Source organism: Scophthalmus maximus, chromosome 10, assembly GCF_022379125.1.
Source record: "Scophthalmus maximus strain ysfricsl-2021 chromosome 10, ASM2237912v1, whole genome shotgun sequence".
Classification (NCBI taxonomy): domain Eukaryota; kingdom Metazoa; phylum Chordata; class Actinopteri; order Pleuronectiformes; family Scophthalmidae; genus Scophthalmus; species Scophthalmus maximus.
In genome coordinates, this window is record NC_061524.1 from 16,396,537 (window position 1) to 16,411,576 (window position 15,040).

Sequence of the window (15,040 nt, forward strand, 5' to 3'; positions counted from 1 at the left end):
CCCCCTGGCAGCGGCGAGCCCAACGCCTGGCGCCCCTTCATCAAATATTTACCCCTCGTGAATCGACAGCGGGATGTAAGGCCACATCAAATAGAACCAAGTGCCAAGCCGATATCTAATCCAGTCCAATCCCTCTCCTTGTCAACTTCATTCTCTTGCCTTTCTGGCGCTCGTCGGCTTTTCCGCGACGCCCCTGTCAGTTTAGCATCAACCGGAGGATTAATAGGCTGTTGCCGCAGAGAAAGGAACCAAGATGATTGTTTATTTACAAGTTGTTTCCCGCTCCTTAGTTATATAGCCAGTGGCGCTGATGTGTCTGAGGCCTGACATGACACCATTTTGACAGCCGTCGGGCGATTAAGGAAATTAAAAGTAATTGCATAAGTTGTTGTCGTGCAAATACTTAGAACCTTCGCCTCGGGCGCTTGGCTCGGCTTGGCTCTGACGTCCCGGGCATCTGACATCCCACCTTGTGAATCCTCAATGGAGCCGTATCATTATCGCCGTTGTTTGCGGTTTGAAAACAGCCTGGCTGGAATTGAGGAACCAAAAAAAAAAAAAACCACACCCTCCCAAATTAGATTGATTTATCACAGATGAAGCCATCTCAGAATTCCCTGCTTATCGTAAATGCTTTGCTCTGCCGTCATCTGCACTGCATTACACATTACGGTTTTTCGTGTTGGGGTCAGTCTTCCCGCCGGCCCGTGCAAAGTGTTTTTCTTCAGAAGAACATCCAGGCCCATTGACGGTTAAACATCTAGGAGCCAACCGAGCTTCACGCGATCTCTCAGCGCCGAGGCCGTTTGGGAAATTATGTTTGTTTTTTCGCATCAGATGTGCAATCGTGGTCAAGGGAGGAGCGAGGACTGTGGCTTGTGATTGACCAGCACTTAGGGAAATAGACAGCGCGCACCCGCTCGGCTGTTAGGCTGCTCCGGCCGGCTGGCTGGCTGGCTGGCTGTGTGGCTGGCCGGCTGTGTGGCTGCCTGTAGTCTCAGTGATTCATGTCACACTGTAATTGGTTTACCTGCTCCTTGTGTGTCTGTGCTCGGAGAGGACCAAAACAAATTACCCAGGGATGACCTCTCGCCATCGCTCTCTCTCTCCCGCTCTGCAACCATTTCCCCCCTCCTATCTCCCGCCTGCACGTCTCCCCCTGCCTCCCACTACATGTGCGAGTGTTTTCCTCTGTACCCCTCTCTCTTCCCCCGTGTATTTGTCTCTCTGCGCTCTTCCTCCCAGATCCCTTGAATCTCACAAGAAGATCCACGGTGGAGTAACATTTTCGAGACGCAAAGAGCACAAATGCAGCCACATGAAAGCCTCTTGCGGTGTGTTTCTCGCGTCTGCCTGCTATGTCAAACATTTCGATAAGCCGATAGGATGGGCGGTGTAACGATACCTCAGATCAACAACAAAACACACTCTGGCGGAGTGCTTTAAAAACACCAAAAGAGTGTTTTTTTTGTGAAAGCTGCATTGAAGCGTGTTCGCCTCTGTAAACGCCTGTTTTCATACGCTCACTGTGCCAAATAGTACCTGTGTGGATTGTCCCTTCTGTGAATCAAACTGCTGCTCTGTGTACACATTAGGCTGTTTCATTTTCACAGCAAGCAGATGTTTTGTGCTCTCTCCGCTACTCGTGCCCTCGACAAACACACACACACACACACACACACACACACACACACACACACGCAGAGCAGAGCAAGATGAATGAGAACATGCATCATTCTCCTCACAATACTCGTATAGAAAGGTCTCGCTGTCTCTGAGGTTATTTAGCTGTTTGAGTGAAAATCCACGACAAAGGATTTCACTTGCTGTGTGTATATCAAATGTATGTGTTTATATATGTCGCTTTTTTTTTTCTTCCATCAGAGGTCTCAGTACATGTTCTAGTGTCCTTGAACGAGAACCTTAGTCTACAGATACTGTTGGCAGAGTTGTGGGGACGATCGATTGCGATTCCATGCTCTCTTCTTGTTATATTACAGCAGCCCACACTTGGTGTTTTTTTAAAAAAAAAGAACATTCCTTCACCTACTGTCAGTTAAAACCTAATAACATACCAGCCACCTGATGGACCTAATGAACTTTAATCCAAACATTGAATTACACGCTATTTTAACACAAAAAAAGATTTTTGGAGGGGGCGCCAGTTGACCAACCTACAGCTGGATATTGTCGACAGATGGCATCATCGCAGCATCTATCAAAAGTGGCCGCGGGAAAATCGAATGATGAAGTACTGCGTCATTATTGCACGAAGCCGCAGGCAAGCAGCTGTGAAGGTTGAGGAAACTGCTCCCCTCCCCAAAACTCCAAACAAGAAAACAAATTCTATTTGTGATCTGATGAAGCAATCTTTGTTGACTCTTTGTATGTAGCCTCTTTGCTTAGTTGTCTAAGATTGTGAGACATCCAGGGACTTTGTCCTTTGTCTGTCAAATTTACTCAGTGCTCTCGATCAGTTTTTTGCTAAAATGTTTTATTTTATGAAACAGTCGTTACACTGCTGTCCAAAACACAACAAGCGGCGAGTCTTTCAATTAGCGGCATTTTCCGTTTTGCACTGTACTGGCTGCACTGTATCTGCTATTTCACACTGATTTCAGCATGATTTGTAATGGGAAATGTTTTCTTTTTGTCTTTCTTCCAATGGTTAATTGGATGGGCTCCATAAAAGATCAGAGGGAGAAATAAAGGTTGCTCTGCAGGAGCGGCAGCACTGTAGGACGTTTTGTTCCACCACGTACAGAGAAGCCGGGCTGGTTGGTTTTTCGTCGGTGAGGATTGTGAGTCAAAGACAAGGGGAGTGGAGGACAGACTGGCACAAATATATTTCCTCTAATGACACCAATACCATTTCATGGTTAACTGAGCAGATTGAATCACTCTCTCTTTGTAAGACTCACTCTCTTCCCCTGTTTTTTTCTTTTTCCCCCTCCCGTTTCTCTGTCCCGCACACACTTCATCACTCTTTCCTCACAATGACTATTACATGCACATTCAAATGCGACCGTACAAAAACTAAATAGATGGGTTACACACACACACACACACACACACAAACACACACACACACACACACACACACACACACACACACACACACACACACCGGTGGATGTTGTTTAATTGCATTTGGGTCAGCAGTTTGCCGGTGCTGAAACCGAAGGACATGGAATTTGTCAGTTTACCCATTCAGCAGTCACAGGGGGCGGTGTGTGAGCTAACAGCGCTGCTGGAGTCAGGCCCACGAGGTTAGCTTTACACAAGCCTGTCAGACTGCGCTGTCAATCACTCTCCTCTGCTCTCCTCTGCTCAGACACACTTAAATTATTCTTAAAATGTACTACTCCACAAACCTTTAAAGATTTGGGCATTTTTCCCCCTGAATTGCCTCTGTACAAGTGATATGCTGAAGGTTACACATTGGCTTTGACACACACACATACACATTCATACACACTCGCCTCATCCCTTGTGCATCACGAGTGATCGAATCTTGTGGAAAATTGTGTGGCCGCCAGGACGTACAATCTTCCCCAGCTGGTATTCATAGTCCTCTGCGACTGGAACATTGTATGGAATAAGGAGTTCATTCATTCATCATGTGACGCTCAAGCTCTGACCTGATTTAGTGTCTGATGTCGGGTTGAGCCAGCGTAAAGATTTTTTTTAAACCGGTTTGATATTAAGCCAAACACTGGAACTGGACCGGTACATGGATTTCTTTTTTTCGCCAGGTGTTACAGTTGACCCTTCAGACGCTCCCGAGAGTAAAAATGCAAAAGCCTCAATGATTCCAGCTTCTCAAATATCATAGTATGCTGTTTGGTTTTTTTGGTGACAGTTGTGGCCCGTGGTGTTACGTCTTTGAGTTCTCCGCGGTCCCAACCATTGTTGTGAATGCGCTAACTTGGAGAACTTCAAATGTGGTGTTCATTCAGACTCAACTGCGAACTCATTCGATTTTAGTGATCAAAGGTCAAAGGTCAAGGTCACAGGTTACAGGTTTTTGGCCTTAACTCATGTATTCATACGCTCATTATGACAGGCAAAAAACAATACCTCTCCTTAAATGACTTCAAGGCTTCATTACATAATCGAGTCTGGGCATCTAGTAAGACAACTTTGAACTCAAAACATCTTTAATACCAATAGGCAATAATCGTCTGTGAAATGCTGTCACAATACTGATACTGAGGTATTCAGTTTCCGATATTCTAATCTTGACCTCTTAAAAAATGTCTCGTCCCTTACTGAAACATTGACTGCTCACAGAGGGCCCATCTGTGCTCACCGAGTACACGCTGCCCTTTTTGTGATCTCACACATTGAGTGGCGAAATAATCGGCTGCTCCCGAGGGTATCTGGTGGCGCATACCTGCAATACTCCATAACTGGAGCTCCATATTTATAGACGGCAGCAGAGCGGCTTGCATGTCCCCCACATCACAGCTGTTTGCATTGCAGTGTTGGGTGTCACATTGCTGCCCCGTGCTCTCATGGTTGTCACATTAAAACAGAAGATAAACAAACAGCAACATTTAGGGTTTATTTTTTCCACCCCCGGGAGAAGTCAGTTCACAATTTTATAGAGAGGCTGGTGGGTATGATGCCGTGTTGAGGGGTTGACTTTTATAAAGGCCGGAGGGAATGATATGTCTAATAGTTGGCTTCGCTGAGGGGGGGAGAGATTAGCGGAGGAGAGGATTATAGCAGGAAGTGTACAAAATAATGTAAAAGACAAAACAAAGCATCACGACACCGAGGTATGATGATGGAAGTAGGTTTTGAAAAAAACAAAAAACAGAGTTGAGTGCACCAGAGAAAATATAGCATGAGAGCAAAAAGGGACTGTGTGTCTGGCTTTGGGAGTTTGCCACTAGAGATAATTTTGTGTGTGCGCGCGTGTGTGTGCGAAGGAAAGAGAGAGGCCAGCACAGCTGAGTGGTGTTGATTGGCCTGTTTGAAAACACACAAACTGCAGACAGAGAGGGAGAGAGGCTCAGTGCACCGGGGGAAAGTGTCGCTCTGTGCCGTGCCCCGCTGCAGCCCAAACCACATTAGAGCAAATGAATCCATTCCAACTCCTGTTATGGCAGCTCCCGCACGGGGGCCCCCAGGAAGGAGGACGAGGACGAGGAGGGGGGGGGAGAGAGTGGCAGGAGGGTTTGAGATATGAGGGAAGAGGGTGGAAGACAACGATAGAATAGAAAATGGAAGGTGGTGGAAAGTAGCCGCATGCTGGGTGGCTCTAATGATGTCTGAGGGCTACAGAAAAGGGGGGAGCAAAAAGAACACAGTGGTGAGAGAGAGAAAAGCTAGGGCCATATAACTGAGGAGGAGGAGAGAAGACCCCCTACTGTGTCCGGAGAGCAGGAGTAATAGTTCTGTTCAGACATCACCTGGTTGCTCTGGCCTTTTTTACACTTTCCATACAGGATATACACTCAGCATTCAAAAAGTAGCATCTCCACCAAAGATGTTATTTTGTACGATAATTATTTAACATAAACAGAGAATCATTAACGCACAGATTGAGAATATACTTCTTTGCCTAAGGCCCTGTGAAACTCATTCAAACCATGGCATGAATTCAAAAACGTACGATCATATCATTTATCAGTTTGCAAATTCCAGGCGTTCCAAAAAATTTGTCAAAAACAAGAGGGCGCTCGCAGAGTGCATTCCTCCACCAACGCTCAGGCGCATTTCAAGTGACTTTGGGGGATGCAGGTTCCCCATGGGGGGTCCTGCATCGAACCGGGGGCCTCGTCAGGGGGTTTCTGACCATAGTGTCGTTGCAGTCTCCTGTACATAGCTGAATCATAGATTTAAAGGGGGTTCTCACAAAATTCCAAGGACCCCTCTCAGCAATTGCCTCCTTTTCCTACCCTGATGCAATGCCAACGCTAATGCCCTGTCTCACCATGTTAAAGATTTTTTTTTTATTCCTCTTCGGGTCATCACCCGCCCATGCCTATTTCTTGGAAATTGGTTCAGTAATCCTGCTGATGTACAGACAAACAAACTTTAGGTGTAACACATACTTGAGTACTTACATCTTCAAAGGTTTGTTTATTTGGTTGCAATACTGTCACGTCTTGATGCTGAATCCAACCACACCCCCCTCCCCTGCTGCTGACGCGTTCTTATACAATACGCGGTAAACGCTCCTGCGTAACTGCTTCCATTCAACCCCCACCGACTTATCACATTTACAAATCAAGCTGCACTTGACAGAGGTGGCAGTCATTTGTCTGAAATGAGAAATCACTCATGCTATGAGTGATCATATGCTACGTGTGTGTAGATTAGTGTGTGTGTGTGTGTGTGTGTGTGTGCTGCTGCTGATAATGAAGAGATCATTTAAGCACTGCCCCCCCCCCCCCCCCCCCTTTCTGTCTATGTCTCTTTTCCCCACTGAGGCCGGCCCCTCTTGCCCCCTTCCTGCCATACTCCACTGCTTTTCATATTACTGTGCTTTTGTTTCTGAGCACTTATTTCTTGCCCCACTTCCCCCAGCTTGTTTTTGCTCCGGAAAGCGATAAGGAAGGAAACTAAACGTGTGTGTGTGTGTGTGTGTGTGTGTGTGTGTGTGTGTGTGTGTGTGTGTGTGTGTGTGTGTGTGTGTGTGTGTGTGTGTGTGTGTGTGTGTATGTGTGTGTGTACGTGTGTGTGTGTGTGTGTGTGTGTATGTGTGTGCGTGTGTGTGTGTGTGTGTGCGTGTGTGTGTGTGCGTGCGTGTGTGTGTGTGTGTGTGTGTGTGAGAGAGAGAGAGAGAAAGGCAGAGGCTTTGTTTGAGGTTAGTATTATTTTTGGTTTGCTCCTTTTCCGTGATTCATGGCAGGGCCCTCCCACTGCTGTTTAAGGGGAGGTTGTAGTATTTGCAGCATAATTGGATGAGTAATCCTTTGCTTTGCACTTCTGGTTAGCAGTGCTGCTGAGTGGAGCTGATTAAGACGTTCGGAAGACAGTAAGAGAGACGAAGCAGGCCCATCCTCAGTGTGCACATGCTCGAAAAACGGGGGCGCTCACCCTAAAACAGAAAATGCAAAGATGGGAAAAGAATAAAAAAACACACTTTGGCCAAGTCACTTCTCCGTATATATATATATATATATATATATATTTTGATAGTTAACTGAGAGGGGTAAGAATGTGGGGCATGAGGAGGGCTTCTGCCGTGTGTCCCCCAAAGCATCGTCTGTCATGCAATACATTTCCCCCCATGAGCGGTGGGGGGTGTGTGTGTGTGTGTGTGTGGTGCTGTAGCGACCGTCAGCCTGGAGGCTCACTTCTTATCTCAGTTACAACTCAGTTGAACTCGACCTGGCCGGGCCAGTTGCACTTCCACCTCGCTCCTTTTCCCTTTCAGAACCTGAGGGCCACCGTCTTTACCATCGACTAACAAAACGCTGCCCATCTGCAAGAGGAGGAAGGGTGTGTTTGTGCGTGCGTGCGTGCATTGGTTGGACTTTGTGAAAGCACAACAGAGGGAAGGAGGGGAGAGGGGAGAGGGGAAGAGATTCTTTGGTACTAGAGGCAGCTATCTCCTCCCTCATATGGTCTTTGGCTGCTGGTGTGTTGAGACAGCAGGAAAGGGAGCTGGAGGAGAAACGTTAATCAATAGCCACAAGGTCAGATGGCCAGCGCCGGGCTGAGCTGGAGCGTGCCCTGTTAGCGGTCCGTGGAAGCTGCCTGGCTGCTGAAGGGGATTTGTAGCACTTGTCAGGGCTTAAAGGAGCCCTCATCGGACCACTCCTCCTCCGGGTGTAGTGTGTGAAAGACACACGCTTGGGGTTAGCCGCAGGAGAGGGAGACATCTACTGGACACTGGGAGACACCACACCGCAGCAGAATCAGGCCACCCGTATTTATGGTCACAATATGTGCAGTCAAAGTGGCTTTGTCCCCCCCACAGGATGTACAGTTAGCTCTTCGGCAGGGACTTTTCACAGCAGCCAGTGCAGAATCGTGTCCGTTCAACCCGACAAGAAACATTTGGCCGGCCACCATTTCACCACGTTTGCACCAGAACCCACACCCCCTCCAAACACCCCTCACTCAAGCGCGCAAAGTATCCACTGATGTTTAAGACTTTGTAAGTGCACTCCAGGTAATTCTACTCTGCTAATGCTTAAGCTCAGAGGATTAGTAATACACTCTTATTCTCCAAATGTTCCTTTGAAGTTTTACCTTTACGCTTAATCAAAGTGAAGAATTCCAGCTTTTGTGCTTACATACTCGTGTGTGTGTGTGTCCGCGTGCATGCGACCGCGCGCGTGTGTGTGTGTGTAAGAGAGAAAGAGACTTAAAAAAAAGCGTGTGCATATTTGCAGTACTCTTCCTAAGATAAGCATTACACATGAAAACTCCCTCGCTGAGCACTAGGCTTCCATCGCATTGGTCCTCTCGCTCTGTTTCTCACAGCAGGCCATCTTTTGGGGGACCCTTTATCAGTACCGAACAGCTTTCTTTAGAGCCCTGCCCACCCTTCTCTCTCCCACCTGTGGTTTCCCAGTTCGCCTTTTGTATGGAGGAATCTGAGGCAGACCCAACGAACGCCGATGTAGATGAACACAGGGGGATGATGAAGGACGGAGGCCGCGCTGGCGGAGCAGCACGACGCCTATTAATCCAGCCCTAATCCATTTCTCCGAGATGGTCAGTGTAGTGAGCATGGGGCTCGACGCTGCTTAGTGTTGGACCAGAACAAGATGTATACGGAAAGAAAGAGATAAAGCCAAGTCTTATCTCCTGTTAGACGTGGCCAAATTAGTTGTCCATGCCACGCCGATTACTTTGGCGTGAGGTGCGCTCCTTTTATTTAAAAGACAGATAATGTTCAATGTGCGCTCTTGGTCTCCCACAAGTAACGTGGAGCAGAAGTTTCAGTTGCATCATGTTTCCATTCGTCGTCAACGGTGCCGCTGTGGAAAATCTCAGTTTCGCGCATTTGCCAAAAAAAAAAAAAAAAAAGAAGCCCTTCAGGCGGATCGAGCCTTTCGATGAGTCACTGCATAAACAAGCTGGCTCCGCTTTTTTTTTGGAGAATTTGTCAAGCTGCTAAAATGCTGTTTGAAATTCATAGGCCACAAACATCACATGGGTGACCTGAGAGAAACCTGTTCTAACAGATGTGCCTCTTCTCTTCTCTTCTCTTGCAGGGTACAGAACTTTTAATGGCGTCCCGGTAGAGACATCAAGATGAACACGTTACCATCAATGGACCGGCACATCCAGCAGACCAATGACAGGCTGCAGTGCATCAAACAGGTGAGTACTGAGACCCATGTGAAGAAGCCTTTTTTATTATTATTGATCTTAACTTCTGTCAGTACTTTGCAGACATGACTTCTTGAGACAAAGAAGAATATGAATTCCCTCCGATTTTTTTCCCCTTTTCTTACACTCCTCTCCCCTCACAGCTCCTTATATGGGCATCACTTTTTCTGGCCATTAGCTGCAGTCACACAGATCATGTTGCACGGGGTCATAGAGAGAGAGAAGGAGAGAGAGAGGGAGGCAAATCTGGCAGCGAACACAAGAAGAAACATCAAAGAGACCAGCAACATAACAGACTCCACTTCTCTCCCCCCACCCCTCCTCCTCCTCCTTGTCCTGCGTTCCCTTACATCACGTTCCTGACTCTTGACGTATGCCAGCCCCTTGTTGTGGTTTTTTGCTTAAATGCTTCCCTGACTGCCAGCTTTCAGGAGACTCCTCGCAGTCACACACAGAACGAGAGACACAGTCAGACAGACGATCGTGACCCAGGGCTACTGCCTCTGCCTGTGATTAATAGTATACGAAAACTCACTGGCTGGTCGTCTGGCTCTGGGCTCATTTGCTTATGCTACGTGGGTGTGATCCTTTATGTCTCCCGACGTGCATATGGCACTGTGCCTTATTGTGAACGCCGGGGCTCTGCACTGTGCCTTACTGTGAAAGCCGGGGCTCTGCACTTTGCCTTACTGTGAACGCCGGGGCTCCGCAGGCCTTCTTTAAAACACCCTGCTCCTTTGAGCACCTTATCTAAACCGGCTCTCAGCTCATTGCACATAGGAAGGTGCTTGACGTCAAAATCGTGGATGGTTTTTATTTCCGAAACGTCAGCTTCTCTAAAAATTTAACACCACTGGAATTTGACGCCATTCTCACTCCTCAACGCCTCCTCCATTTCTTTCTTAGGCGTCACCGATAAGCCCTAAATAGCCCGATGTTAACGCATCGACCTTAATAAATGCACCTAATTGTAGATTAATATAATAGTGGGTTTTATATACTCCTCAGCTCTGGCTGTAATAGAGCTCGTAGTAAAGCAGACTTCAAAGGCAGCAGAGTTAGTCAGCGAGCTCGGCGCTTGTGGCGGGCTCTGCCAGCAGGGTGTTGTTTTGGGGAAAGCCGCTGGCAGGGAGCCAGGTGCTCTGCTGTTATTTTTTGTTCAATCTTCACGCAGCCAGGTAGGCACTGAGCAGCCCGATCCTTGGCTGGTCTGAAAAAAAAGAGAGGGAAAAGTCCGTCCATCATCTGACAGAGGACAGTCTGTCAAACGTCTGGCTGTTTGTCTGCTGAAACCCCATCACTGCTGCTGCTGTTTCCTAACCCCCTCTCCCTCCCTCTCTCTCTCCCTCCCTCTCTCTCTCCCTCTCTCTCTCTCTCGCTCCACGTTCTTGTCCTCATCCAACCCTAAACAGCAACAACAACAAGAACAGGCCCCATCCTCCTCCCAAAACTCAGCTGAGCTATTTTGCTCAGCTGCCCACCGCCCCACCACCCCACACACACGCACCAGAATCAAGGTTGTCAGGCAGAGTCGGTGGCGAGCGCTGTAGCAGGAGGAGCTGTGAGTTCAGATCTAGACAGACAGCCCCTGCTGTGCCAGTTCTGATTCCTCTCGCGCTGGAGGCTGATACGCCTCCCATCAAGCAGCAATAATGCCAGATTATATCACTCATCTAGAAAAGGCCCTTGTCCTCCCTCTCGCTCGACCAGAGCATCTCTCACTCTCTCCCCCTGCTCGTCTCCGTCGTCAGTCAGACCCCTGTGAGAGTCGGCAGCTAACTCCGTAGTGGCTAATCTTCTCATCACAAAAGATGAGTCACTCAAGGCCTCTCTTGAAGCTCATGATATCATTGGAAGCTCTTCAGAGATTTGCTCTGTGGGCGGGGTACCAGGCCCGGCGCGCAAGGCTGTCTTCGCACAGAAGCACCCCCTTTGTCACACGCCACCGAAAAGCAGCCCCCTTTTCAAAAACGCTCACCTCTGCTGTCCCCTAAAGACAATAGGTCTACCTTCTCGGCAACAACACACAAAACCAGATGCTTTGGCTCCAGATGAGAATAATAAATGCTTTCAAGTGGACTCAGTCCCGCCGACTGAACGAGCTGTAGCTCTGCGCCATTTCAGAGCTATTAACCTTCTGAGCTGCGGAGAAAAGGAGCCCAATTTTAAAACCGCTTATTGTGTCCTGCCAGCTTGAGTAGCCTTCAGACACTGGGAAGAAAAGGCTCAACTGTTTCAGGCCTCAGTGAACAAGCGAGAGCGGCAGACAGAGACTGAAAGAGATTAGACAGCACACCAACGGCGCGCATTGAGTCCGCACACATAGCTGCCAGGACCAAGGTTGTTTTCTTTGTGCACAGCCGAGCCAGCCAGTGGACCTCTGGAGCCGAGGCTCTGTTACATTCTGAAAACAGGCAGTGAATGTGGGGGGAAGAGAGAGGAGGAGGATTGGAGGGAAATATTTGGTTGCAGTGTGGGTCATGGGGGTGAGGGCTTGGTGTTGCCAAGAGAGATTAACTGGAAACACTGGCATCATTGTTGATATGGGTGTGATCTTCTTCCCACAATGCAGCGGAGCTCTGCGTGGGCGTACATGGGAAGGAGTCAAGGTCCTCACAGGGTTGTGCAGAAACACAAGACCTTAAATCAAGGCGGTTTGGTGGGAGAGCGCGAGGCTGCAGAACTGTTTGGTTTCAGTGTTTTTCCAATTTGTACTTAATGTGAAGAAGAAGAAAAAAAAGAACACTCCTTATTTCCCATTGTTTCTAATGGCAGTCTCCTTTTCTCTGCGTTTGCACAGCACTTACAGAACCCGGCCAACTTCCACTCGGCAGCCACGGAGCTGCTCGACTGGTGTGGAGATCCCCGGGCCTTCCAGCGACCTTTCGAGCAAAGCCTCATGGGATGTCTGACGGTACGCAAAAACATCAATTATGGCTGTTTTTTTTCTTGTTGGGTTCTTCAGGTACTTTTTAAGAGGCATGAACAAAACAATAATTAGATTTGGAATACTTTGGAAAACAGCAAAAGACGATGGGCGGATTTGTCCAGCCCTGAAGTTCTTGGCCTCCTTTTAAGACACTGCAAGTTAAGGCAGATGGTGCAATAGCCTAAACAAGACTCATATCATATTCATATTGAATTTCGGCATTTACATTATAGTTAAAAACGGTTTAGTAGCAGGCTTATAGGTGCACTAGGTTTTATATCCAACATTTATTCAAGGCAGCTGCTCAGGCCGTCAGGGGCCAGTAACACAGGTTAAAGTCCTTGTCACTGCCTCTCTGCACTTTGTGCTTTACACACACACACACACACACACACACACACACACACACACACACACACACACACACACACACACACACACTCACACACACACACACACTCACACACACTCACACTATAAAAGAGGCTTGTAGTGTAGTGTAGTCACCTCTGGCTAACATCTTTCAGTTCGGCAGTTACCACGCATCGATCTGGACACGGGGCCATTGAGCTGACGTCCACCAGGTGTGAGGAACAAAACCACACACACACACACACACACACACACACACATGCAAGCACAAGACACAGCACAAGAATTGCAAGGTTCACATGTGTATCTTGGAGATCAGTCTTAGAAAACACTGAAGGAAACATTGTCCCCAGCTGAGGTGGTAGCGTGAGCAAACAAATAAATGCTCATTAATGTGTAAATCACAATAAAAGCCTCTTAAAGGATGATGAAGAGCCATACAATGGGGCCCACCACTGAGCTCCCGCTCAGCATGGGGCCGCTTCCACCAGCTAAATAGTTTCATCAGACTAGCAGCGCAAACAGCTTCTTATCTGGAGAATTGCTGCGCGCAACAAGTCCGTGCATTCTTGCAATGATTTTGCCCTCGCGACGTCGCCTCGCTGGTGACGCACCAGAGCGCTCGAATCAAAATTAAAGATGACTGTGCATCCTTTTTCAATCGTAGCCCCGTGAGACATGTCGAAGCAGACTGAAACCAAATCTAGGCTTCATGTTGAGACGACTGTTCCCTCCGGCATGTTGTACATGTGGAGGTCATTCTGCAATCCCTGATGGAGAATTGGCTCCAGAGTGCTAATAATAGATGACTAAACCAGTGGTATTCAGACCTTTCCTGGCATGCCTCCCTCAAGAAGCTGAAAAAAGTTCACGTCCCCCGCCACACAAATTTAAGATAAGAACGGATCCAAGTCAAATCTCAGGGAATTTAAAAATTAAAAAGCTCGACAGCATCAGCAAACTCACCCCTCGTGTTTTAGGAACCACTTGACCAAGATGTCTGCTTGTCAGACTGTGGGCTCTGTCTTTATACATACTGTATCAAGAGTTAGTGCGTGATATATCCAGTCCCGCAGTTTTCTGAAATCACCCCCGTAGCTCACGTAACTGGGAGCTGTCTTTCACATGGAGCCGATTCAACCACAAGCAGAAATAAACTACAAACCTGATGCATTTTTTTCTCCTCCCTGAAGAAAACAAGCAAGAATATGAATGGCCCAGTAACCCTGCAGCACCTATCGCAGCACTGTTATCATATTGACGGGAATATGGGCCTGCATGCATGTCCTCCGAGGGAGATTAAGCTGAAAAAAAGAAAAGCTTATGAGGTGAAACACTGTTAAATCCACGTTGAATCTATGCTGGCCTCTGCAGCTGGCTGTCTGCCCTGTATACAAACTGTATGGGCAGACTCAGTCACGCAGGAATTACACGATTAACATGATTATTATTATCATTATGATTAGACAACAACATGTTACGACCACTTGTCAGAATCCTCATTGTTTGCACGATATGGTAATGTAGTATTGATCCTTGGAATGACATCGTTGTGTCATGAATATAATGCGATTCGCTGGAACCGTAGATTTGTAAGTCACTGTAGCTTGATAGAAACAGTCGAATAAATCTATCCACGTAATCTCAGTAGTTTTTCCGTGACCTGCGACGGAGGCCCATTACGAAACACCCCGGCTGATCCTGTTTAAGCTAATGTGTGTTTGGAGGTCAGAGGGAGCAGAGGAGTTGTCGTCTGTTTGCAGATAAAAGCAGAGGGGGCTTCCCTCCTAATAATGATTTAGCCCCATCTTCGGAGTCCTGTCTAGCATCACTCGGTTTCCCCTTTTAACGTGACATTAGAGTCCACGAGGCTCCTGCTCCTTGTCCCATAAACATTCAACCTCTTCTTTTTTTTTGAAGTCATTAACGCAACAGGATCATTAAAGTCTTCCAGATGGGGACTGGTCCTTTTTCAAAACTGGAATGCGGAGGAGGATTTTTTTAAAGCTTTTGTAAACCCAGGTACACTTGATGCTAAAACATACTCTTGTTGCTCTGTTTCTTCTCTGGCCTCCTACGCACACACAGACACACAGTTTCAGGTCCATTTCGGCTGGAAATGACATTAGCCCTATAGCCATTTCCACATTTACATGGTCTGCTTGGGTAATTGAACCGGCAACCTATGGCCAGAAGACAAAGTCTGTTCATTTCAGTTTGGGGGTTAACCTTTCAGCGACTCTGCTCATTCTGCAGAGCAACTGTGGTTTGGCCCGCTCACCTCTCTTGGAGGTTGATGCAGTCATCAGAGTCGTCCTGACTCTGGATCACTGGAGCGCTCCAGACTACAGACTCCACATTAATCTCACTGTGTCTGTGTGTATATGAGTGTGTGCGCGTGTGTGTGTCTGAAGATAAATGAAGCTCCATGGTAGC

At 47.5% G+C, this 15,040-nt stretch overlaps 1 protein-coding gene across 6 annotated transcripts in view; it reads left to right on the plus strand.

The window, feature by feature from the left end:
- Window positions 1-15,040, plus strand: part of zmiz1a (zinc finger, MIZ-type containing 1a) — a 97,682-nt gene that overhangs the window by 55,931 nt on the left and 26,711 nt on the right. For all 6 annotated transcript variants that reach the window (XM_047335276.1, XM_047335272.1, XM_047335274.1 and 3 more), the window contains 2 exons: window positions 9,186-9,294; window positions 12,104-12,217. In XM_047335276.1, coding sequence (XP_047191232.1) covers window positions 9,226-9,294; window positions 12,104-12,217 — 183 coding nt within the window. In that variant the 5' untranslated portion in view covers window positions 9,186-9,225. The remainder of the gene's footprint in view (window positions 1-9,185; window positions 9,295-12,103; window positions 12,218-15,040) is intronic.